Source organism: Bos grunniens, chromosome 8 (assembly GCF_055505025.1).
Source record: "Bos grunniens cultivar Pamir isolate PY7600 chromosome 8, Bosgru_T2T1.0, whole genome shotgun sequence".
In the NCBI taxonomy this organism is placed as follows: domain Eukaryota; kingdom Metazoa; phylum Chordata; class Mammalia; order Artiodactyla; family Bovidae; genus Bos; species Bos grunniens.
The window spans coordinates 74,378,383-74,401,429 of NC_141172.1; the positions used below are offsets into that span (position 1 = coordinate 74,378,383).

The 23,047-nt window shown below is 48.9% G+C and overlaps 1 protein-coding gene across 9 annotated transcripts; it reads right to left on the reverse strand.

Annotated features, from left to right (window-relative positions):
• Positions 1 to 4,256: 4,256 nt before the first annotated feature.
• On the reverse strand, positions 4,257 to 22,036 carry LOC147367434 (clusterin-like). 9 transcript variants are annotated; one of them, XM_086416561.1, is made up of 6 exons: positions 21,739 to 21,933; positions 15,539 to 15,687; positions 9,344 to 9,445; positions 6,286 to 6,419; positions 5,623 to 5,852; positions 4,257 to 4,511 (listed from the first exon to the last, which is right to left on the reverse strand). In XM_086416561.1, exons 4-6 carry the CDS (start codon positions 6,296 to 6,298, stop codon positions 4,443 to 4,445), a joined length of 312 nt encoding a protein of 103 aa, XP_086272687.1. In that variant the 5' UTR covers positions 6,299 to 6,419; positions 9,344 to 9,445; positions 15,539 to 15,687; positions 21,739 to 21,933; the 3' UTR covers positions 4,257 to 4,442. The 9 variants fall into 9 exon arrangements, 8 of the variants coding, with proteins under 8 accessions (XP_086272687.1, XP_086272688.1, XP_086272690.1 ...); XM_086416562.1 differs by having other exon boundaries at positions 21,220 to 21,749; XM_086416564.1 differs by lacking the exons at positions 15,539 to 15,687; positions 21,739 to 21,933 and adding exons at positions 13,029 to 13,199; positions 14,255 to 14,361.
• Positions 22,037 to 23,047: the final 1,011 nt, after the last annotated feature.

Below are 23,047 nucleotides of genomic sequence, written 5' to 3' on the forward strand. Positions count from 1 at the left end.
TTTAGATCTATTCAGTACTGATACTTCCTGGGTTTGCCAAGCCATTCTGTCACAGTGAGAGAACACCAGGCAAATGCTCGGTCGCGAGAGGACCCTGGGGCAGGGGCCTCGGACCCCAGAGTCAGACTTGGGTTTGATCCCAACTCTGCATTTCTGAAAATAAATGGTTCTTATTATCTCTATGCTTCCCGGGTGGCAATAGTGGTAAAGAACTCACCTGCCAACGCAGGAGACATAAGAGACACACGTTTAGTCCCTGAGTTGGGAAGATCCCCTGGAGAAGGAGGGCACAGCAACCCACTCCAGTATTCTTGCCTGAAGAATCCCATGAACGGGAGCCTGGCAGGCTAGAGTCCATGGGGCTACAAAGGGTAGGACATGACCGAGCAACTGAGCACACACATTATGTTTACACCCACACTTGCAATTACCTCTCCTCGGTCCACTTCCTGTCTGAAGCTCTTGCTCAACTGTGGTTGCGACTCTGGGAATCTGTTTATTGTGGAGTTTCCATTCCTTCAGAGGCACACACAAGAAGCAATTTTATTCATTCTGACCACTGTTCTCGTCACTTGATAGCAGCTAGAGCAGATTGTTTTACTTCCTGAACATCTCACAGGTAATAAAAGGATCCATTTACTTTGGAACGCCACTCTCCCGTGCAAAGCCAGGCTCTTTCTCTCCCCCATCAGAGGAGGAGGGGTGCAGGAGGTGGGGGCACCAGGCTGCCCTCCTCACGTTCTGAGAACCCGGAGCAGAGAAGGGAGGGGGGCGTGTCCCACGCTGGACACCCCTCCCTCGTCCTCCTCGCTCCTGGTCAAGCTCCTCTGAGGCAGGGTGGGGTCTTGCTTGGTCTGTTGACCTGGGCTGCTACTGTTGGTCTCTTCTCATCACAGACAAGTGAACAGTGTCCCTGGGTAGGCCTTAAACTTGGCACCTGTGTCCTCCATAGGCCCCTGCCAGCAGTCCGAGTCTCCAGCCCCCTCAGGGCGACCAAAGGCTCTGTTACGTGTTGACCACTTTCTTCTAATCCTGTCACTGTGACTCCGTGACCGTGTAACCCCAGGAGAGACGATGCCAGGAGGCTGGGGAGTCCTGAGCTGAGTGACTGTCATCCCCACCTCCACCACTTGGTGGCGCGCTCTCGCTCTCTGCATCCTTTTGGAGGGCTTCTTGGCTCCCACCACTCCCCTATTCTCTGCTACTTCACAGGGTAGGGCCGCAACCCCGGGTCTCCTATAGCCTCTGTGGGCCACAAGGAACTGGGGCGGGGTCTTCTTCCCTCGAGGCACTTCTCAAGTGAAAGCTCCCCCCACCACTCCCAGCAGCTTTTATGCTGTGGAGGAAATAACCACTGCCCTGAGGGTAACTGTGGGGAACTGATGGGATCACACAAAATAATTGGCCCAGGGATTAGAGAATTGTGGTTGGTCCAGGGTTCCTAGTAACAGTTGCCCAGGCTGCACGCTGCACAACTCTGGTGTCATTTCACATCATGGTCATCAGAGACGTTATCCAATCATAGGTTTCTGGCAGAAGACAGTCAAGTGGCATGCAGAGTCTGACAGCAGGCTTCGTGATTCCGCACCCCGTCCCCACCTCCACTAAGCAGAGGTCAAGCCCTCTCTTCTCAGAACATCAAGCCCTGCTCCCTCTCTGCCACAAGGATCCTAGAAGCTAGAAACCAAGGGCCCATTATCCACAGACCCCCAGCTGGAAGATCCCCACCCTGTCTCATCTAGTACCTTGGTGACTTCATCTCCTGCCTCAGGGCTTTCTGGGGCCTCGGGCTGGGATTTCTATCAGGGACGGAGGGACATCCAAGGACCCTCAAACCAGGTCACTGTGCAAAGAGGGAAACAGGAAGGGGAAAGGGGCATCCGATGAAACTCAGAGTCAGCTTCAGGCTCTCTCTCTTTTTGGGGGTGCTTTTATTGTTGTTCAGTTGCTCAGTTGTGTCTACTTTCGAATCCCATGGACTGCAGCATGCCAGGCTTCCCCATCCTTCACTATCTCCCAGATTTTGCTCAAATTCATGTCCATTGAGTCGGTCATACCATCCAACCATCTCATCCTTTGTCGCCCCCCTCTCCTCCTGCCCTCAGTCTTTCCCAGCATCAGGGTCTTTTCCAACGAGTCGGCTCTTTGCATCAGGTAGTATTTTGGGCTGCGCAGGGTCTTCATTGCTGCATGTGGGCTTTCTCTAGTTAGGGCAAGCAGTTGTGGTGCATGAGTTTTTAATTGTGGTGGCTTCTCTTGTTGCAGAGCACAGGTTCTAGGCGCGTGGGCTCAGTAGTTGTGGTGTATAGGCTTAGCTGCCCCATGGCATGCAGGATCTTCCCAGACCAGGGATCAAACCCATGTTCCCCACATTGGCAGAAAAAATTCTTAACCACTGGACCACCAGGGAAGTCCTAGTCTCTGTCTTTTAAGGGGCAAGTCTAGAATTTAAAGGGAGTTGCATAAAAAGAAGCAACAACTGGGTATAGTGACTTCCAACATCCAGCAGCATAGTGGAAGACAGAAAATAACTTGTGAAATGTAGTAAGTGACATTAATGTAATATATAATTTACAATATGGTCATTTTAGCAAATGTCTTCTGAACCATAACCCTAATTAATGTATATCTTTAAGTGAATCACACACACTTACCTTCCTCTGAATTTCCTTGGTAGCAATACTAAAGTACTAGCTTCTATGGACATAAGCTAATAGACATTGTCGTGTGTGGCAAGTGTGCTTATAACTTAAGAGAGAAAAGGAATAGTAAACTAAGAATATTTTAAGCTTTTAATTTACATGTGGATCTTGTTACAGACCTGGGGTGCATCCAGATGGTTTTCATTTCCCTTTGATGTATGTTTGATGAACAGGATTCTTTAGAGAAGATTTATAAATGGAAAGGCTTCTTAATGTGGAGAGAAGTGTCGCAGTTAGTCAGTGCCACCTGCTGGCAATCTGGAGGTACTGCAGACCAGCTATATTTCAGAGGGGCGAAATTTTTAAAATTTTAAAATTTTGTTATTTTTCTGTCAAACCTCAACATGAATCAGCCATGGGTATACATAAACCCCCCCTCGTTTGAAACTCCCTCCATCTCCCGCCCCATCCCACCCCTCTAAGGTTGACACAGAGCCCCTGTTTGAGTTTCCTGAGCCATACAGCAAATTCCCGTTGCTATCTATTTTACATATGGTAATGTAAGCTTCCATGGTACTCTTTCCATACATCTCACCCTCTCCTGTTTATCCCAACCCAGGGATTGAACTAGTGTCTCCTGCATTGCAGGTGGATTCTCTACCACTGAGGCACCTGGGAAGCCCGGAGGGATGAATAGTTATCAGGAAAAACCCAGGCAGAGGAGAAATTCTTAAGGTTGGGGGAAAGATATAAAGGTAGTATAGAACAGACAGTAAACAAGCAATACCACAGTCAAGGTTTCACAGGGATGCCAAGCTCTCACAACTAAAAGAAAATTACTTCCTTTTGTTTTTTGGGGAGGAGTACATTTTCCAGAAGGAAAATATCAATTATATATCAAAATAACCAGTATGCCTTATTTTTACCCCTTACGCACCCTAATTTTCAATGTATTCCTTCGGGAGATCATCCTCACCCCAATCATAGTAAGTATCCACTTTATAAGAAAATGGAAAAGGTTCGTTTTTTAGAAATATGCTTTAGCTGGCTGCTGAGCACATCTCTTCCTAAAAGCAGGAAACCCTTGAACTGGACCAACTTCATCATCCCACTCCTTTTATTCTCAACTATATGAGACTATACCATCTTAGCCATTGGTTTTTCTCTTCTCTTTTTTTCCCACATTCAAATGAAGACCTTCCGGGGTTAAAACAAACAAAACAACCAGCCTAAGGTGGACACACCAGGACTTCCCTGGTGGTCCAGTGGTTAAGACGCCACACTTGCAATGCTGGGAGTGCGGGCTGGATCCCTAGTCAGTGAACTAAAAGGGGCTTCCCTGGTGGCTCAACGATAAAGAACCCGCCTGCCAGTGCAGGAGATGTGGGTTTGATCCCTGGGTCAGGAAGATCCCCAGGAGAAGGGAATGGTTAGTCACTCCAATATTCTTGCCTGGAGAATTCCATGGACAGAGTAGCCTGGTGGGCTACAGGACATAGGTCGTAATAGGGATCAATAGAGACTGAGCGACTAATCAACAACAACAGTGTTGATCCCACATGCCTCAGGGCGCAGCCAAACAAACAAACAAACAAAAAAAGACACAGCAAAGCATTCAGATTACAAGGCAATTTATTGAGTTAGTGGCATGTGAGCAAGCTCCTCCCGTGATCAGCAAACACAGGCATCAGTGCGTTTCAGAGGAGTTCAGAGGAAAGAGAGGCTGGTGGGGTCAGGAGGGCCTCGAGCCCAGGCCTGGTCACCTGGTGATGTGCAGAACTCTCTAGAGGGGCCTGAAGCTCATCTCAGGGGCAAGTGGGTGCAGATGCCCCCATACTTAGAAAAGCAACTTTCACGCCTCACTCCTCCCTGAAAAAGAAACAGGGGAGGGGGAGGTGAGGGCTGATAATCACTGAGAAGCAGCAACCAACACTTTGATCCTCATCAACCCAGAAAGAACATCCTCCAAAGAAAGAAAAAAATTCCGAGTAGCTTTCCAACTTCCCGCGTGGGCTCTGGCTGTAGCTCCAGTGATGCCTCTGCCCTGTGTTTTGGACCCCCAGGGAACTGTTCGCCCCAGAGGGCCCCAGGTGGGGCTGGGGGGCGCACACTCATGGGCTCCTCTGGCGGTAGCGCTGCAGCGCTTTCTCCACCTCGTTCTCCATAAAGTCAGGACTGGAGACTTCCTGCGGGACTGTCACGGTGATGGGAAAGGAGTTGAAGAGCTTCACAGCCACCTTGGTGAGGCCAGATGGAATGCTGGGGTCGGAGCATTCACTTGGAAGGAGAAAAGGTAACAAGGGGGTGGGGAAGACGGTCAACCCAGACTCAGCTGGCAACTAAAGTAAGGCTTCATTCGGATCTGTGGACCCCTTTGCTTTTCCCTAACCTCCACAACTAGACAACTTGGTGAATGGAAATGCCCTCAGAGACACTACTTTTGGGGGGTAAATGCCTTCCATGAAGTACCATCCCAGGGGGAGCCCCACCAAGTAAAACATGGTTTCCCAGCTGCCATGCTTCCTTTGGGCAGCAGCCAGCCAGACAGTGGTAGAAAAGGAATCAGGGAGAGAAAAAGAAACGTTTTCTGGTACTAGAGTGATGCTGCTTATCACTGGAGGAGAACAATGGGCCAGTTCATGAGGCATCCTACGTGGGACAGGGCAGCTCTCTGGAAAGAGCTCTGCGGCCAGGCAGACAGGTTCAAACACCTGGGTGATCACCCCTCAGGTAGGAGATGCTGGGTAAGCTGTTGAACCTAGCCAATAAAATAGGATCGTGACACTCCGCCTCATCAGGCAATGAGGTCTCCGTGTACCGCTGTGCCTGAGTGTTTGCTTCCTGCAGTAGGACAAGTGCTCCATCAAAGCAGACATGCCCCCGTGAACATCTTGATCCCGTTTCACCCCTGGGGGAGGACCATGCGACCTCCAGACTGCACCATGAGTGCAGCTGCCATGTGTGGCCAGCACAGACTAACCATGGAGACCTGCAGATGGTACTGGTCATCGTTCTGCGTGAGGTTGGCCAGTTGGGACACCCAGGTGAACTGCTCGTTCAGCTGCTTGAGCAGGGCTGACGTGTTGAGCAGCTTCTGCTGGTAGGACTGGAGCAGCTGGTTGTACAGCCTGCTGAACTTCTCCGCCAGCTGCAGGGACTCGTTCAGCTGCTGACGCAGCAGCGTCTGAGTCGGGTTGCTGGCAGAACAGTCTGCCCAGAGATGGAAAGAACACAAACAAATGACAGGAATGTGAAGGGAGAGCTCAACAGGGATGAAGACAAATGGCAATCGGGTCACACAGCCAGTACCTAAGGCAGAGCTACTCTGAGCACCGTCTTTCCACCGTGTGTTTGCTGTCAGCCCAAGACAAAGCAGAGAGCTTGCCCTGAGTGTGAATCAGCACATACTATCTTCATCAAAAAAGTCTTGCTCTGGGAGACAGTGTCAGCTGAACTAAATTGTTTCAGTAACATCACTGATTTCTCTTTGGGTGCAAGATCCTGCCTCCCTGGAGATTGGCAAGGAGGGGCATTGTCCACACCTCAAGAAGCATGGACTTCAGGGCTCCGTGTGCAAAGACCAGGAGCTCCTCTTGCTGCCCCCGTCCCCACAGGAGTCATTTCCGGAAATGGTGGACATTACCTGTAGCTGCCATTTGCGTGGTACTGCTATGCCCCAGGCATCACCGAACGCTCTGGGTAGTGGTGATCTCTAATAGTCTGATGTATTCTGACGTCCAACAATGAAACTGAGGAGCACAGAGCTAAATCATTTGCCTAAAGTCATAGGATGAATTATTTGGGAGGTCAGGATGGTGAACTCAAGGCTTTAACTCCTAAACTTGGGCTCTTCCTATTGAGTCTGTGGCTCTCCCAAGTTCTCCAAGTTTGCCTATATATACAGAGTTGGAAATTCTGGCCCCAAGAACCTGGCTAGCAGAAGAGCCAGCCAGGATCCTCGGACCACAAGCACACAGGAAGTGAGGGGGTCCAGGTTTGCCCATCTGCCCAGTGTGGCTGGCTGCCAAGCTCACCAGAGAGTAGGGAAGTTCATTGCTTTTGCTCCCCCCACTCCCCCCCACCCCACCCACTGCAGGTGGTCAGGTAGACAGGGGTTGGAAACAACGCGCTCTCTCTTTAAAAACTACTGTTTTTCTCTCCCTTAATTGTTGAAAAATATCCCCAAAAGAGCACATGAAACTCAAGCAAGTCAGGGAAAAGGAGGAGTTCTTTGCACGCTTCATCATGCTGGTTGTAATCATTTCTATTGGTTTCGGTTTAGTCACTAAGTCATGTGAAACTCTTTTCAACCTTATGGACTGTATGTAGCCCACCAGGTTCCTCTGTCCATGGGATTCTCCAGGCAAGAATAGTGGAGTGAATTGCCATGCCCTTCTCCAGGGAATCTTCCTGACCCAGGAATAGAACCAGGGTCTCCTGAGTTGCAGGCAGATTCTTTACAGACTGAGCTATGACGGAAGCCCTTTAATCATTTCTATTAAATTAAAATAAAACATCAGGTGGAGCAAGACATAGGATTATGAACAATAACCTGGGTTGAGAAATATGTACAATGACTAACCTTAACTCTTTGTGCCAGAGAGTCATTGAAAATAAGGACAGTCATTGAGAACCGGGATGAAGTCTAGAGCAGTGGCTCTCACCTGGGACAGTGCTGTCCCCATGGATATTTGACAAGGTCTGAAAACACTTTTGGTTGTCACAACTGGCAGGGTAGGGGATGGGAGGTTACTGGAGGCCAGAGATGCTATGAAACACCTTAGAGTGCACAGGGAAGCCCCCATCACAGAGAATGATCTGGTCTAGGGACTTCCCTGGGGGTCCAGTGGTTGAGAATCTGCCTTGCAATGCAGGGTCATGGGTTTGATCTCTGGTTGGGGAACTAGGATCCCACATTGCACGCGGCAACAACTGAACCCACCCACTGCAATACATGACACAGTGAGGGTCACACAGGCCACAGCTAAGACCCTAAGCAGCCAAATACATAAATAAATATTTTTTAAAAATAAATATTAAAAAATGATGAAACCTATCATAAAAAAAAAAAAGAATGATCTGGTCCAAAATGCCAGGAGAATGGAAATTGCAAAAGTTCAGTCTGGAGGTCCCAGGCAGCACACGCTCCAAAGGTTGCAAGCACTTTAGATAAGAAGTCATAAATCTTCCTCAGTGTAGAAAAGAAGTGTTTCAGGAAGTTGTGATCAGTGACGGTTAAGATCAGTACCAGGGGCACCAATCTGAGCTTGGGCATCAGTAGGTCTCTTCTTCTGGCCCTAAGGTGACTTTCTCACTGCGAGATACTGTGTGATTTACGGTTTCCTACCTATGATATTTTATGGGCTAAACCCAAGAGGCGTGCTTGTGGACTCACCTCACTTCTTCATAGATCAGCCTCATATAGCACTTGTACTTTTGCAGTGGCTTCTAAAATCACAGCACTGAGATTAGGAATATTTAACCAGACTCTGAAGGCCTGCCCAGGCACCCAAAAGAATTAAGATCAAAGCCACAGGATCGATCCACTTGGGGTGGGGGTGGGGATAATTAACTCTTTCCTTCCGAGCATAAACTTCTGTGAGCCAGGAAGTGTGTCTCTGCTTTTATAGCTGTTACCTCCAAGTAGGAAGAATTCAGTTCCCAGATAAAACAGAGAGCAACAGCAGAAGAGAGCTATTTCCTTTGCCTCAGGGACCAACCAACCACAAGGAAGGTGGTCAGGAAGTGCAGGTACCACAAGGAGAGTCCTGTATGTTCAGGGCAGAGAACACAGCAGCACTGGTGGGGAACACACTCCAAACACCCCACAGGAGGGGTGTCCTGTAATCCTGAGCAGGTCACTGAACCTTCTCTAACTCAGTCTCCTCCTCTGTAAGATAAGTAGCCACCCCAGTTATCCAAGGGAGCAGAGTAAATATGAAGTGTGTAGAAGAAGAGTGTTCAGTAACAAACACTTGGCAAGAGTTTAACAGAGTTCACACTGTCGAAGGGTTTCCTCAATGGCTCAGTGGTAAAGAATCCGCCTGCCAATGCAGGAGACTCGAATTCAATCCCTGGGTCGGGAAGATCCTTTGGAGTAGGAAATGGCAACCCACTGCAGTATTCTCGTCTTGGAAATCCCACAGACAGAGGAGCCTGGCGGGCTATATAGTCCGCAGGGTTGCAAAGAGTTGGACACGACTTAGTGACAAAACAACAGTAACAACAACATGCTATCTAAATTTTCATCGTCTGCAGCCCAAAATGAGGATGTCTACTGGGTTTGGCCCTTGGGGACAGACTAACTGGAGGAAGTCACAGGATGACAGCTTTTTAGAAAGCACGGCTGCCCCTCCTACAGTCAGCCTGTTAACCATGAACTGATGCGGTAAGTATTGGGTTGGCCATAAAGTTCTTCAGGTTTTTCTACAAGATGTTATGGAAAAGCCTGAATAAACTTTTTGGCCAACCCAATACTTTGTATTCTGTCTCCCAACTTTGCGGACGACTCTGCATCCTAACCCTCGACCCCAGATGGGGATCCAGGCAGAACCAAGCAAAGGACCCCTCTCCCACCAAGAGCCACAGCTGGAAGGTAGCAGAGTTGGCGTTTGAACTCCTATCCGCTTGACGCCCTAAAGGCAGCCCCAGGGAGGTGCTGGGAACCTGAGGACACAGGAGACCAGGGGTCTCCGACTCACCCACTTCCAAGATCTCCTGGCACTTCTCGCACTGCTCCTTCATCCACAGGCATCCCGTGGAGTTGTGGCGGATCTCCTTGCACACAGTGCGGTCACTGTTTTCTGGGGACACACAAGGGAAGTCACACGGAGCAACATGGGCCGCCCCATCTCTCTGAGCCCTTCCACACCACTGTCTGGCCCTTTGAGATGGTTCTGCAGGCAGAGCAGGTTGGCATCTGGCTGTCTGCCTGCAGAAAGACACAGGCTTGGGTCAGCAGTGGGACTCCCTGCAGCAGGACCAGGAGGTGGTTCCCAGGGCCCCCTGAGCTGGGTATGGCCTCCCTCTCACCATTGCCACCTGCTGACACCTCTCCCACCTCCACATTTTCTGATCCGTCCATACTTCTCTTTGGCATTATAACCTGCTTTGCTCTGCATTCTGTCTGGCTCATTTCTCTCCCCCTCGCCAGGCAGCAAGCCCCTTGAAGGCAGGAGTAAGATTCACCTTGGAACCTCCTTATAACACAGGGTGCCCCACCCCCGACCTTAAGATATGCAGTAAATGCTTATTCAAGTCAATTTGTCATTTAGCCGCTAAGTCATGTCTGACTCTTTTGTGACCCCATGGACTGTAGCCCGCCAGGTTCCTGCTGTCCATGGGATTCTCCAGGCAAGAATACTGGAGTGGGTTGCCATTTCCTTATCCAGGGGATCTTCCTGACCCAGGGATTGAACCCATGTCTCCTGCACTGGAAGGTGGGTTCTTCACCACTGAGCCGCCAGGGAGGCCCATTCAAGCCAATACCCTCCTGTATTTCCAATCCATTACAAGCCAAGCCCCAGTGCCAGTCAAACTGTAGCATTTAGGAGATGGGGTTGGCCAACCAGGGTCTACTGATTCACTGAAAGAAGACACTTCTAAAAGTTTTGGCTTTTCATGTCCATGTTAGAGTTCATTCATTCAAAAGATACTACTCACTGTGTGCCCATTCTCTACCAGACCCTAAGGTTATAGCCACGAACAGCTGAGCTGTTCTCACTCATAGCAGACATTACCAATAGATCACGACACTCTGGGCTCCAATGCAGCCAGAACTAATCAGTTGCAAATGGCATGTGAAATGAAGCTGTGATACTGTGATTTATCGTAAGAAACATATATATGGTCTGGTTCCTGACAAGGAGGTCCTAAATCTCTTGGAATTTCCCATGATAAGAGCAATCAAGCTGTCTTTGCTTTGTTAGGGAAGTAACTTTTTGAAAGTTTCTGAACTTCCTGATGTTCAAGCTGGTTTTAGAAAAGGCAGAGGAACTAGAGATCAAATTGCCAACATCCGCTGGATCATGGAAAAAGCAAGAGAGTTCCAGAAAAACATCTATTTCTGCTTTATTGACTATGCCAAAGCCTTTGACTGTGTGGATCACAATAAACTGTGGAAAATTCTGAAAGAGATGGGAATACCAGACCACCTGATCTGCCTCTTGAGAAATCTGTATGCAGGTCAGGAAGCAACAGTTAGAACTGGACATGGAACAACTGACTGGTTCCAAATAGGAAAAGGAGTACGTCAAGGCTGTATATTGTCACCCTGTTTATTTAACTTCTATGCAGAGTACATCATGAGAAACGCTGGACTGGAAGAAACACAAGCTGGAATCAAGATTGCCGGGAGAAATATCAATAACCTCAGATATACAGATGACACCACCCTTATGGCAGAAAGTGAAGAGAAACTAAAAAGCCTCTTGATGAAGATGAAAATGGAGAGTGAAAAAGTTGGCTTAAAGCTCAACATTCAGAAAACTAAGATCATGGCATCCGGTCCCATCACTTCATGGGAAATAGATGGGGAAACAGTGGAAACAGTGTCAAGACTTTATTTTTCTGGGCTCCAAAATCACTACAGATGGTGACTGCAGCCATGAAATTAAAAGACGCTTACTCCTTGGAAGGAAAGTTATGACCAACCTAGATAGCATATTCAAAAGCAGAGACATTACTTTGCCAACAAAGGTTCGTCTAGTCAAGGCTATGGTTTTTCCTGTGGTCATGTATGGATGTGAGAGTTGGACTGTGAAGAAGGCTGAGCGCCGAAGAACTGATGCTTTTGAACTGTGGTGTTGGAGAAGACTCTTGAGAGTCCTTGGACTGCAAGGAGATCCAACCAGTCCATTCTGAAGGAGATCAGCCCTGGGATTTCTTTGGAAGGAATGATGCTAAAGCTGAAACTCCAGTACTTTGGCCACCTCATGTGAAAAGTTTACTCATTGGAAAAGACTCTGATGCTGGGAGGGATTGGGGGCAAGAGGAGAAGGGGATGACAGAGGATGAGATGGCTGGATGGCATCACTGACTCGATGGACATGAGTCTGAGTGAACTCCGGGAGTTGGTGATGGACAGGGAGGCCTGGCGTGCTGCGATTCATAGGGTTGCAAAGAGTCAGACACGACTGAGTGACTGATCTGATCTGAAGGATGGGGGCTGATTGATGGGAGAGCCAACTACATGATTAAAGGGTTAGAACTTTTAGCTCCAGCCCCTGATTTCTAGGGAGGGGAGAGAGAGGCTGGAGATTAAATCAATGACCAATGGTCAATGATTTAATCAACCGTGCCTCTGTAACGAAGCCTCTATGAAATCCAAAAGGATGGGTTGGGAAGCTTCTGGGTTGATGAACACATGCACCAATGAGACACAAGAGCCTGCTGACTCAGAGAGGACATGAAGGCTCCCCAGCCCTCCCCATCCCTTTTTCTGGGCATCTCTTCCATCTGGCTGTTCTTGACTTATACCCTTTTATTTTTATTACTTTTTTTAATGGATGACCAATGGGCTAGTCACCCATTGGTGGCTTTTTTAAAAATGATTTTACTTATTTTTGATTTTTAAAATTTATCTCTGGTTGTGTCAGGCCTTAGTTGTGTCACGCGGGATCTTTCATTGCGGTACACAGGCTTAACTGCCCTGTGGCACTGGGATCCTAGTTCCCCAAGCAGGGTTCGAACTCATGTTCCCTGCACTGCAAGGTAGATACTTAACCTCTGGACCACTGGGGAAGACTTCCCCAGTGGTCCAGATATAACCCAAGATATATCCTTTAATAATAAATTGATTATCTAGTATGTAAAATGTTTTCCCGGGGTTCTGTGGGCTTCTTGAACAAATTAATTGAACCCAAGGGGATGCTGGGTTCCACTTGCAGTGTAAGAGATATGGGTTTGATGCCTGGGTCAGGAAGATCCCTGGGAGAAAGAAATGGCAACTCACTCCAGTATTCTTGCCTGGGGAATCCCATGGACAGAGGAGCCTGTCAGGCTACAGTCCATGGGGTTGGAAAGAGTTGGACATGACTTAATGACTCAACAACAATAAAAGGAAGCGGTCATGGAACACTCTAATCTACAGCCAGCCAGTCAGAAGCACAGGTGACCACCTGGATTCATGATTGGCGGTTGAAATCGGGGGTGGGAGTGGTGGGGCAGACTTGTGGGACTGAGCCCTGAAGCTGTGGGGTCTGATGTTGTCTCTAGGTAGATGGGGTCCGACTTGAGTTGAACTGCAGGGCACCCGGCTGGTGTGGGAGAACCCCTTGGTAGGGAAATCCCCACACTTGGAACTCGGTGCAGAATCAAAGAAGCATATTCAGTTCTCATTCCCCTGCCCGAGACATGCTGTGCTGAAGGGGCAGGGCGCCTTGTCACCTGGTGGCCAACCAGTCCTGAGTCGCTTCTGCACACAGGAGCATAGAACTTCATGCAGATCTGCTTCAGGCAGGGCTTACACTCGTCCCAGAGGGCCGTCGTGGTCTTATTGCACACCCCCTGGGATGCTTTCAGCTTGGTTTCGGAATCCCTGGTGTCATTCAGGGGGTTCTGGGGGATGACACAGGCTGGCTTAGCCACAGAAACCACGGGCTTCCCCTTCCTGAAGCAGGCATGGGTGCCCACCCCTAACTCTGCCCAACCTGGCACATGGGTGCTTATTTCCATCCTGCTCTGGCTCACAAGTTCCCACATTTGCCACCAGGATGTCCCTTCTCATCTGGTTTTAAACATCCTCCCATCTTCATCCTGCTCGTTAGTCCTTTCTGGCCACTAGAGCCCATCTAGACATCTTTCTCTGATGCTGCACCTAATGTCTTTACCCCAAGACTTCCCCCTTCTCACTAAATACCCCACTTTATACTCTCAACTTCAGGAATTTAAATATCATCTTCCAAAGCTTCCTTGAATCTTATTTTTCTATGGCAACCACAGTCTGCAGCATGCCATGGGAATAGGTAAGTTTCTGAAATCAAAATCACACCTGCTACCAAAAGTCTCTAACATGACCATGACATTTGATCCAGTAATTCTGCAGGAATCTATCCCAAGGAATTCCTGCAATCAAGGAAAAATCTGTATGCCTGAAGATATTTTTTACAATATTCATAAATGGCAAAAAAAAAAAAAAACTGGAGTTAACTCAGATGTTCAAAACTAGGGGACAAGTTAAGGAAATAGTACTACCTACAAATGGTAGCTAGGACAGCATTACCAAGGATGTTTGTAATAAGTGTTAAATATTATAATAAGCATTTCTCATGTTAAAAAATTAATGAGTTTGAGTACAGCCACTGTCCAAAAAGTACAGAGGAGAAAAAATAGTAAGAAATAGATCAAACGTAGGTATCCTTAGATACCTAAGGAATTGTCCTAAAGTAAAAGGATTATGGAAAAACTTTTCTTCTGCTTTTCTATATTAAAATCTTGAAAAATAAGTGTTTTACTCTTCAAAGAATGAAGTAGACCATCTATACCCCCAGATGAAGCTGCACTAGGAATGTCTGAGCAGGAGGAGCCATGTGAAATCTTCTCCTGCTCCATGTCCCCTGTCCCCTGGTCTGTGTCCACTGCCTCTTGCTCCCAAATGGGGAAGGCCACCACACCTTCTATGAGGCCAAGTCACAGGCAGTTCCTTTCTTTCCAGTTCTCATATTTCTCAACTGAGAAGTCATGAAGTCTTTCTCCAAACATGATGTGCTTTATAGAACCTGGATTGTCAAATATTAAATTCCAGTGAGAAACAAGATATTCCAGTGAGAAACAAACATTCAAGAACAAGACTTGCCACATCTCCGTGGAGTCTAGGAGGTTTCTCATAGCATGGCGGGAATTTCTACTCATACCAAGAAAGGGCATTAAGTTTCAGAGAAAGTTAGAGCTGCACCCAGGCCAACATTTCTTCAAGTGGCTACCATGAAATTGTGCTCCAAGCTATCAGGAAAAAAATAAATGGATTCCCTGGTCAATTGGATTTGGAAAGCACTTGGGTTAAATGAAGTTACATGTGTTTCTTTACCACAGAACTTCTCTGAGTCTTTATAATGATTTCACCCCACACATCAGGGACCATAGGCTGCATCTCAGCATCTCTGTCATTAGGGGTAGGGTAGCAATCAGCGTAGAATTTGAGGATTCCCTGACAAAGACTATTGATTTTTTAAATAAGCTGGGCTTCCCAGGTGGCGGTAATGGTAAGAACACGCCTGCCAGTGCAAGAGACATTTAAGAGACGTGCGTTTGATCCCTGGATCAGAAAGATCCCCTGGAAGAGGAAATGGCCACATGCTCCAGTATTCTTGCCTGGAGAATCCCATGGACAGAGGAGCTTGGCGGGCTACAGTCCATGGGGTCTCAAAGAGTTGGACACAACTGAGGGACTGAGCACAGCACAAATAAGCTGTTTGTCGAATGACAGTGGCTTAGTTGTGTATGCTCACTGTTGGACTTAGGTGTCTCCTTACAAAGTAGTCCAGAACTCAGATGTGGGCAATACAGTGTGTGCCTGCTATACCCCCAAAGGTATTACCCACACTAGATAAGCTTCCTGAAGGTAGGGTGCCATTCCCCTTCTAACCCGTGACAGTGACAGACCCTACCCAAAGCCGACGTTGGAGCCTGCACACAATCGGGGTTTAGAAAAATCTATTGAAATGAATCTGGCAGCAGGCTTGTAACGAAACCAGATCCAAAATCTCATCTCTTGAAGCTTTCAAAAGCAAATAAACCTTCCCTATTTGTTAACCACAGCCCCTGGTATCAGATGACACAGTGGGGGAGGAAGGAGGGCAGGTCACCATGGCAACCTGGCAGGGCACCTGGAGGAGCAAGGGCCACTCCCTCCCTCCAGCACAGAGGATCAAGGTTGGGGCCACGGAGCTCTTCCTTACCTCTTTCTTCTTCTTGGCTTCCTCTAGGGAGCTGTGCAGTAATTTGCGCTCTTCGTTGGTTTGTTCTATTTGGGTCTTTATCTGTTTCACCTCCTTGAGGGCATTTTAAATTTCTTTATTCACATACTTACTCCCCTCGGTGGACATTTCTGCAGGAAAAGGGCAGAGAGGTGGATGATGTGAGTGGGTGGTGGTGGGAATACAATCCTGGAACCATTTGAAAGGGTCAGAAAGGCCAGTGGATCTAGGGGCTGCCATGGCTGGGGTCCCCCTGGCAAGCAGCCTTCAGGGTCCCAGCTTCACTCTGACACAGGTTCCATTCCAGGTTCCATCTCCAGGGCGCACTAAAGACCCAGGGCCTGAGAATCAATTACCCAGCTGCTCAGAAATGCAAACACTGGAGCAGACACACCCAGAGAAATAACCCAGTCTGCCCCTGGGGCTCTGGAGGAGCAGCCTAACTAACTGCAGAAGAAAATGTTCAAGGAAAAAAAAAAAAAATCCTGGAAGCATAATTTGATGTTTAAGCATCAAAATATAAAATAGTATCCTTTTGGATACAGTCCTTTCTGGAAAGCAGTTTAAGCAAACATCTGAACTTCGTCTTTGTTCCAATGCATGGTGTCAGGTGACAGGGACACCGAGGTGACTTAATTACACCATCACACAAGGAGACTGATCAGACATACCACATCGTTTGACAAATATGATGAGACAATGTTACTAAAGTACTAAAAGTAATAGCCCACGCTTCTCTGGTGCTTATCCTGGGCCAGGCACCGTGCTGGATGCTTCATATGCATTTTATCTAAGACTCTCAACACTGCCTTCACCTCATTGCATAAATGAGGATGAAGAATCATAATGAGATCAAGATACTCACCCACAGTTATACAGCTGGGAGGGTGGAGATAGACTCCCACCCAACTCTGATCTCAACATTTGGTTTTCTAACTACTACCCCAGAGAGTTGGTCAGCTCGCAGGACAAGAGTGGAGCAGAGGGAAGATGGGTGTCAGGAAGGACCTAGCAGAAGAGGGGAACCAAAAGCTGGGCTCTGAAGGATGATAAGCCCTCCTAATGAATTATATTTTCTCTTTCCTGAACCCAGAGCATTGGTTTTGTAGGTGGAAAGGTGGCAGACACAGGTAGTAAGCGTTATGGAAACTCAAGGGGGAAGTCCACAGAGGCCCCAATGGTCCAGGCTTCATGGAGCTTCAGGGGGAGCTGTGTGGGTACTGGGCCAAGCTGAATGGGAAGAGAACAGCCAGATGAGATACAAGATCCAGAAAGGGCTTGGGGTCCACTTGAAAGTGCCTGGAAGCCAACCTGACCACAAAGAGCCTTGACTAGCAACAGGGAGCTCAGAGAAGGACCCAGGCAGAGCAAACCAGACCTCATGCACAGGTCAGAGATGGGCTCTGACCCTTGGGGTCCTGACATGCCGGGAGCCGGTGAGGCATTCCACTCGTGACAAAGGTCATGAGGAAGGAGGCTCGGCATACGCAAAGGCGGGATCGAGCCTCAGGAGTCCGCCTGGATATTCTCGAGCATCTACCCCCCAAAAAAACCAGAGTCTGCCTACTGTGTTGCTTTGTGCTCTCACCTCTGACTCTACTGGGGGCTGTCCCCTACCACCATCTCGCTCTCTCTGTCAAAGAGTTAACTTACAGCTCCAATTAATAAAGTTCCTGGGCAATTAGGAGTGTTTAAATCCAAACCCCTCAGATGGCTCTCTAACTCGCCTGACAAGTTTACCCGGACTCCTGCAGCTATGCATACGATTGTTTACAGTCTCCTAGCCTCCAGAGGCACGGGAAGCTTAAGATATTCAAATAGCTTAGAGCCTCTGAGAGAGTTAAAAACTGTCAGAATAAACTAGTAAAGGATTTCATTGATGAGTCAATGCTTGTTGCCAAGTTTTCACATCCCCTGAATTGTATCCTTGAATGTGTATTAATTAATAGTGGGTATGTAGAAAAAATAAGTAGTGGCCTTGGTGTTAGTAACTTTAGACCCTTAAGGTAATAAATTCTTTCCTTTGTTGTAAACCCATTACACATCCGCCCTATAGGAATGTAATTTTATCTTTGGAAGATGGCGCCAAACCTTAAAATAATTACTCTTAGAGAAAATAAGTCTTTGTTGATAAGTCCTTGTCAAGAGTCATAAAATGTTAGTAGGCCTTCTGGCCAGAAGATGATGTAAATCACCTAAACCATTTGTATACGATAAATTTGCAGGAAAGAAACCCTGGTTTTTGATAAGAATCAAAGACTGCTGACTTTGCATCCCCTATTATCCTCTATGTGTAACTTAGGGTATAAAAGCCCCTGTTAAAAATAAAGCTACAGGCCTTGTTCACCAACGTTTGGTCTCCCCATGTCATTCTTCCCTTTAACTTCCAGCTGAGTCTCCATCTGGAGCGCGGAACCCACCACGCTTACTAATTATGCCTGGGCTTCTAAGACCCACTCGAGAAGGTGTCTAGGGTGAGGCACCCTCCGCTATTCGAGAGGGCGCCTGCGGCCTACGTAAGTGGTGCAAACTTCTTGTCTTGAAGTTTTATCGGTCTCCCGCGTAAACCAAGCTACTCAGCCTCTTTTCTCCACTGAATTTTCCTACTGAGCTATCCTCATTCTATTATTCTTTATATCTCTAATTAGCATATAAATAGTCGCCTAGGCCGTCTCTCCTTCGAATACCCTGGATCAGCTGGGGCTGGTCCCCGGCACTGACAGAAGGGCATGACCGGTCACTTATCCCGGAGCTCTTTGCCCGAGATTGCCCGGCCACTCTCCCAGCTGAGCAGCAGCCCCATCAACAGCAGGAGAGTCTTCAGCTTGCCTCCTTCTCCAATTCTGGAATCCCAGCAAGCCTCTGTTTGGAGAGAATAGGGGACTGTCATGGTAATAGCTAGACAGCCCGCTGTGTCCAGCCCAGCCTGCTGCCTGCTTTCCTGGAGCCCTGCTGAGGCCTGGCCCTCCACTATGCCCTCAGCTCACATCCCAGGGACTTGACAAGAAAGGATCACTCTTGCCACTGGGCACTTTCAAAAGAAAGTGGAGGCAGCGGGGTACCGGGAAGAACCCCAGGAAAGCGGCCTAATACAGAAGAAATAAGGATCTGGAGTTGGAACCACTGGACTCGGGTCCAAGCCACCCTCCTCCTGCTCCTCCTCCTCCCCTCTTCCTCCTCTTCCTCCCCTCCCCTCCCCTTCCTTCTTCTCTTCCCATCATAGCTGACTATGCCTGCAAAAGACACATGAGATTTCTGCATCCAGAGAAGGCGTCTATCTCAACAAACTCAACTCTGAAAACACCTCTCTTGGGTCACTCATCCAGCCTCTCACATCCCCCTAAAGTGGGGACTGCAGCCCTGAACACATCCAGTCCCCTGCTGTCGGCATCACCAATCAACCACAGCACCATTCCCCAACCAAGCCTCAACACCTCCCAAAAGTGCTTTTCAAGGGCCTGAAGCAGTGATAGCCTCAGACCCTCTGGGTCGACACAGGGAAATAAGTCCATTTATCATCCCCAGTGTGAGACTCGAGGCAGGAGGCATGGATGGGAGTAGAGTGAGGCGAGGAGGACAGTGGTCTTCAGGGAGTATAGAGAGGGAGGGGCAAGGCCAAAGGGATTGGTGGGGTGTGGCACTGTGGGGGGGGAAGGAGCCTCCCCAGAAGAAGTCCTGCTGGGAGCAGCGCTTCTCTGCTCCACCAGGTCCCTTTCACTTGGCTGGTCCCTCTAAGCCCACAGCAGGGCACCTCCCAAGGTCCTCCCACCATCACTTGACTAGCTGCCCTGAGCCCTGGACCAGCTGGTCTTACACAATGGATCCTTTCCCCAAAGCTGAAGTTGTTGCAAAACAAAAATCCCTCTCCCTGCATCCCTCTCCCATCCCGCACCCCTCCTCCTCACAACTGCTCATCTGAACTTACCCACTTCATCCTAACAAGAACGGGAAGGGGCTCTCCCCTTCCTGAAACGATGCACACCCTGAAGCCGTTCTCAGCTCCTCCACAGGTCCACTGGGACCCTTGGGAGAAAATGAATAAGGCAAGTCTCTCCTGAGACACAATTAGTAAGGCAGCTGGGCTGTGGTCCCTGAGTAGAGTAGCGTGGGAGAGGAGAGCGGGTCACTGCCCTCTGCAGAGATGGTGGGTGGGCAGCTAAGCCAAGGTGCTAGTTCAGGTCTGCCAGACACTGCCCCTGCTGCTCACTGAGGCCTGAAACACCTGGAGCACAGACAGAGGCTTTGTCATGCCAGAGAGAGAAAGCCAGAGAGAAACACCCCTCCAGCAGAGCACTCCTCCCCCATAAGTGAAGGCTTTGTAGAAATCATACCCCAGCCTTTGAAATAGGCTGTGACTGGAAGACAGGGCATTGGGTCCTGAAGAAAAGAGACTCAGGGAAGCCAAAGGCAGGAGCGCTGGATGAGGAGTCCGGAAACCCAGGGGTCAGTACAGGATCTCCCATCAGGAGCCTGGGGACCATGGGAGTCATGGAGCTGAGAGCTGGGACAGGGACCTGTCTCCCATCCAATCACCTCAGAGGTAAGGCAGAACCCAGAAACAGGCTGGGGCTCCCCAAGGCCTGCAACAAGCTGGTGGCAACCCCAGGATGAGAACCCAGCCCTCCCAATCCCCCAGCCCAGTGTTCTTTCCTTGACACCAAGTCACTGATATCTGAGCCTCAGTTTCTCCATCTGTAAAATGGACGTAATACAGATCTCAGAGATGTGAATGTGTTCTGTAAACACAAGGGTCTTATGTCATCTTTGCAAATTCTGACTCCTTCAAAAATAGACGTAGGACCAGTTGTGGGCACTGGCACAGTATCTTTTGGGGAAGTGGGAGGAGGTGGCACGTAGAGAGGGACAGAGGAAAGGAAGCAGGCACACAGAGGCCACCTGTGGTCCCTCCCTGCTGCTGACTCCTTTAAAGTATCTGGGAAGTAGCCGGGAGTCTTGTTACCACACTAGATTCTGATTCCGAGACTACTGTGCTAACACACATGCAGATGATATTGACACTAGCCCAAGGGCAGTACGGGAACAGTGGCTGTGCAGCCAAATTGCCCTCCCTTTGCACCGACTCCCCTCCCCTCCCCTCCCATCTTCAGACTAGGGCACCTGGTTGCCAACTGCTCTGATTAAACAAGCCTCTCAAAGGCTCTCCTTTCCCCAGAGGAAGCCATGGGGAAGACACTGTCACGCGGAGTAAGCTGCAAGGTTCAAAGCCCAAGCTCCTCTCCTACTCCATCCCAAAATATAGCAAACTCAATCAAAAAGAAAAACAAAACAATTGCCAGTAATTCACACCTTCCAGAGGCAACCATTAGCACTGTGGTATCTCTCCTCTTTTCCGTGCATTTGCATAGAATTGGATCCTTTACATCCACTATCTTCAAATACACTCTAAAAGCACAGTTTTGCAGCTGTGTAATAGTCTCTTATCTGGTGTACCTTATTTTGCCATCCCACATGGCTGATCTTTTAAATTGTCTGTAATTTCCAACTATTATTATAACGAAGTCTCAAAAGCATCCTGTTACAATACCAGTACTTACTCTTTAATTCCTAACCCCACTCTTAAATAGTAATAATCAGCTTCTTTTTTCAATAGGTCCAGAAATTCTGAAAGGTCAAGACTTGGGTTCTAATCGCAATTCTGATACCTGTTTTCTGTTTATCTTTGGAGATTTTTCTTTCTGTTTATCCTTCCAGATTTTCATTTATAAGATGTGACAGTTTGAATCAGATGTCTGAAACCTGATGGAGGTTGTGTGACGTTTCTCTGATGTACTCTGGTGCTTTAGGAAGCAGCTCTGCCACTCCAGCAGCAGCGTCAGTTCTCCAAATGTCAGTTTCCCCATCTTCACAAAAGGAGGTTCACTAACATCTATCCTGTTTACCCCACAGAATTGTGATTGGAGTTCATAAACAAAGAGGCTCCCGAGTCCCTGCCTGTACGCCGACCCCACAATTTTCGGTCCCCAACTCGGTTCCCTGGCGATGGGGCTCCAGCCACTTCCCTTCCCTGGATCTTCCGACTCCACCCAAAGCGCCCCCTCTGACAGCCCGGGGACTACCAGCGATCATCCTCTCCTCGCCTGGCGGCCCCCCACCCCCAGCCGTACGCTTGTCTTCCCGGCGGCGGGGCTGCACAGGGGACTGGAAGAGTGGGGACTTCTCACCCGTCAGCGCCGCCCACAAGCTTCCGGCGACGCCGCGTGCACTGCACGGTGAGGCTCCCGTGTTTATAGCGCTCCGCTGCGTATACACCCACTTTGGGAATGGCTCCAAACCTGCAGGACGCCCAAAGAATGCCGTAGAAAGCACCGAGAGCTTTCCGGAAGCCGGCGCGGGAAGCGGGCGGAGATACAGGGGGTGGGCATTTGGGGAGGTGGGTGAGGTGCAGCACCCGGCGCGGGGCATAGGGGGGCGCTTTGGCACCGCGAAAGGCTCGGGCGGAGACAGACGCTGGGGCGCGGGGTCGCACCCAAGGGGCTCAGAGCCGGAGCACGGCGCCCCAGAAGGGGAGAGCCTGAGTTAACATGCACGGCGAGCGCCCAGCTCCGCAGGAGTGGAGGGATGCTCCGCGCCCCTGCCTGGTCCCTCAGATCAGATCAGATCAGTCGCTCAATCGTGTCCGACTCTTTGCGACCCCATGAATCGCAGCACACCAGGCCTCCCTGTCCGTCACCAACTTCCAGAGTTCACTCAGACTCACGTCCATCGAGTCAGTGATGCCATCCAGCCATCTCATCCTCTGTCATCCCCTTCTCCTCCTGCCCCCAATCCCTCCCAGCATCAGAGTCTTTTCCAATGAGTCAACTCTTCACATGAGGTGGCCAACGTACTAGAGTTTCAGCTTTAGCATCATTCCTTCCAAAGAAATCCCAGGGCTGATCTCCTTCAGAATGGACTGGTTGGATCTCCTTGCAGTCCAAGGGACTCTCAAGAGTCTTCTCCAACACCACAGTTCAAAAGCATCAATTCTTCGGCACTCAGCCTTCTTCACAGTCCAACTCTCACATCCGTACATGACCACAGGAAAAACCATAGCCTTGACTAGACGAACTTTTGTTGGCAAAGTAATGTCTCTGCTTTTGAATATGCTATCTAGGTTGGTCATAACTTTCCTTCCAAGGAGTAAGCGTCTTTTAATTTCATGGCTGCAGTCACCATCTGTAGTGATTTTGCCTGGTCCCTACTCCCAAATAAAACCTCACAGTTCCGCTGCCCGGTTGAACGTTAATTTTTCATATGTGCCACTCCTCCGGCTCCATTTAACAGCATCAGAAATATCAGGGGTGTGACGGAGAGGGATGCTGTGATGCAACACAGAGAGTATAAAATGATGGCTTCCCAAACCACTACAGTGACCTGGTGGTCCTTTGGCAGACCTGCTAGAGTGCAGGAAACAGAAACATGTTCTTAGGGAGGTACAGAACATTCATTTGGAAACTTAGAAGGCCTCCCTGGCTCTTTGAGTCCCAGACT

Excerpts from the sequence above, each read along its gene's own strand:
- LOC147367434 (XM_086416557.1), bottom strand. The coding sequence starts at position 9,386 with ATGAAGGAGCAGTGCGAGAAGTGCCAGGAGATCTTGGAAGTGG. Across the intron at positions 5,853-9,343 it reads CCAGGAGATCTTGGAAGTGG|ACTGTTCTGCCAGCAACCCG; the intron begins GTGAGTCGGAGA and ends ATCTCTGGGCAG. Across the intron at positions 4,512-5,622 it reads ACCATCTGCAGGTCTCCATG|GGAGGAGTGAGGCGTGAAAG; the intron begins GTTAGTCTGTGC and ends TTTCTTTTTCAG.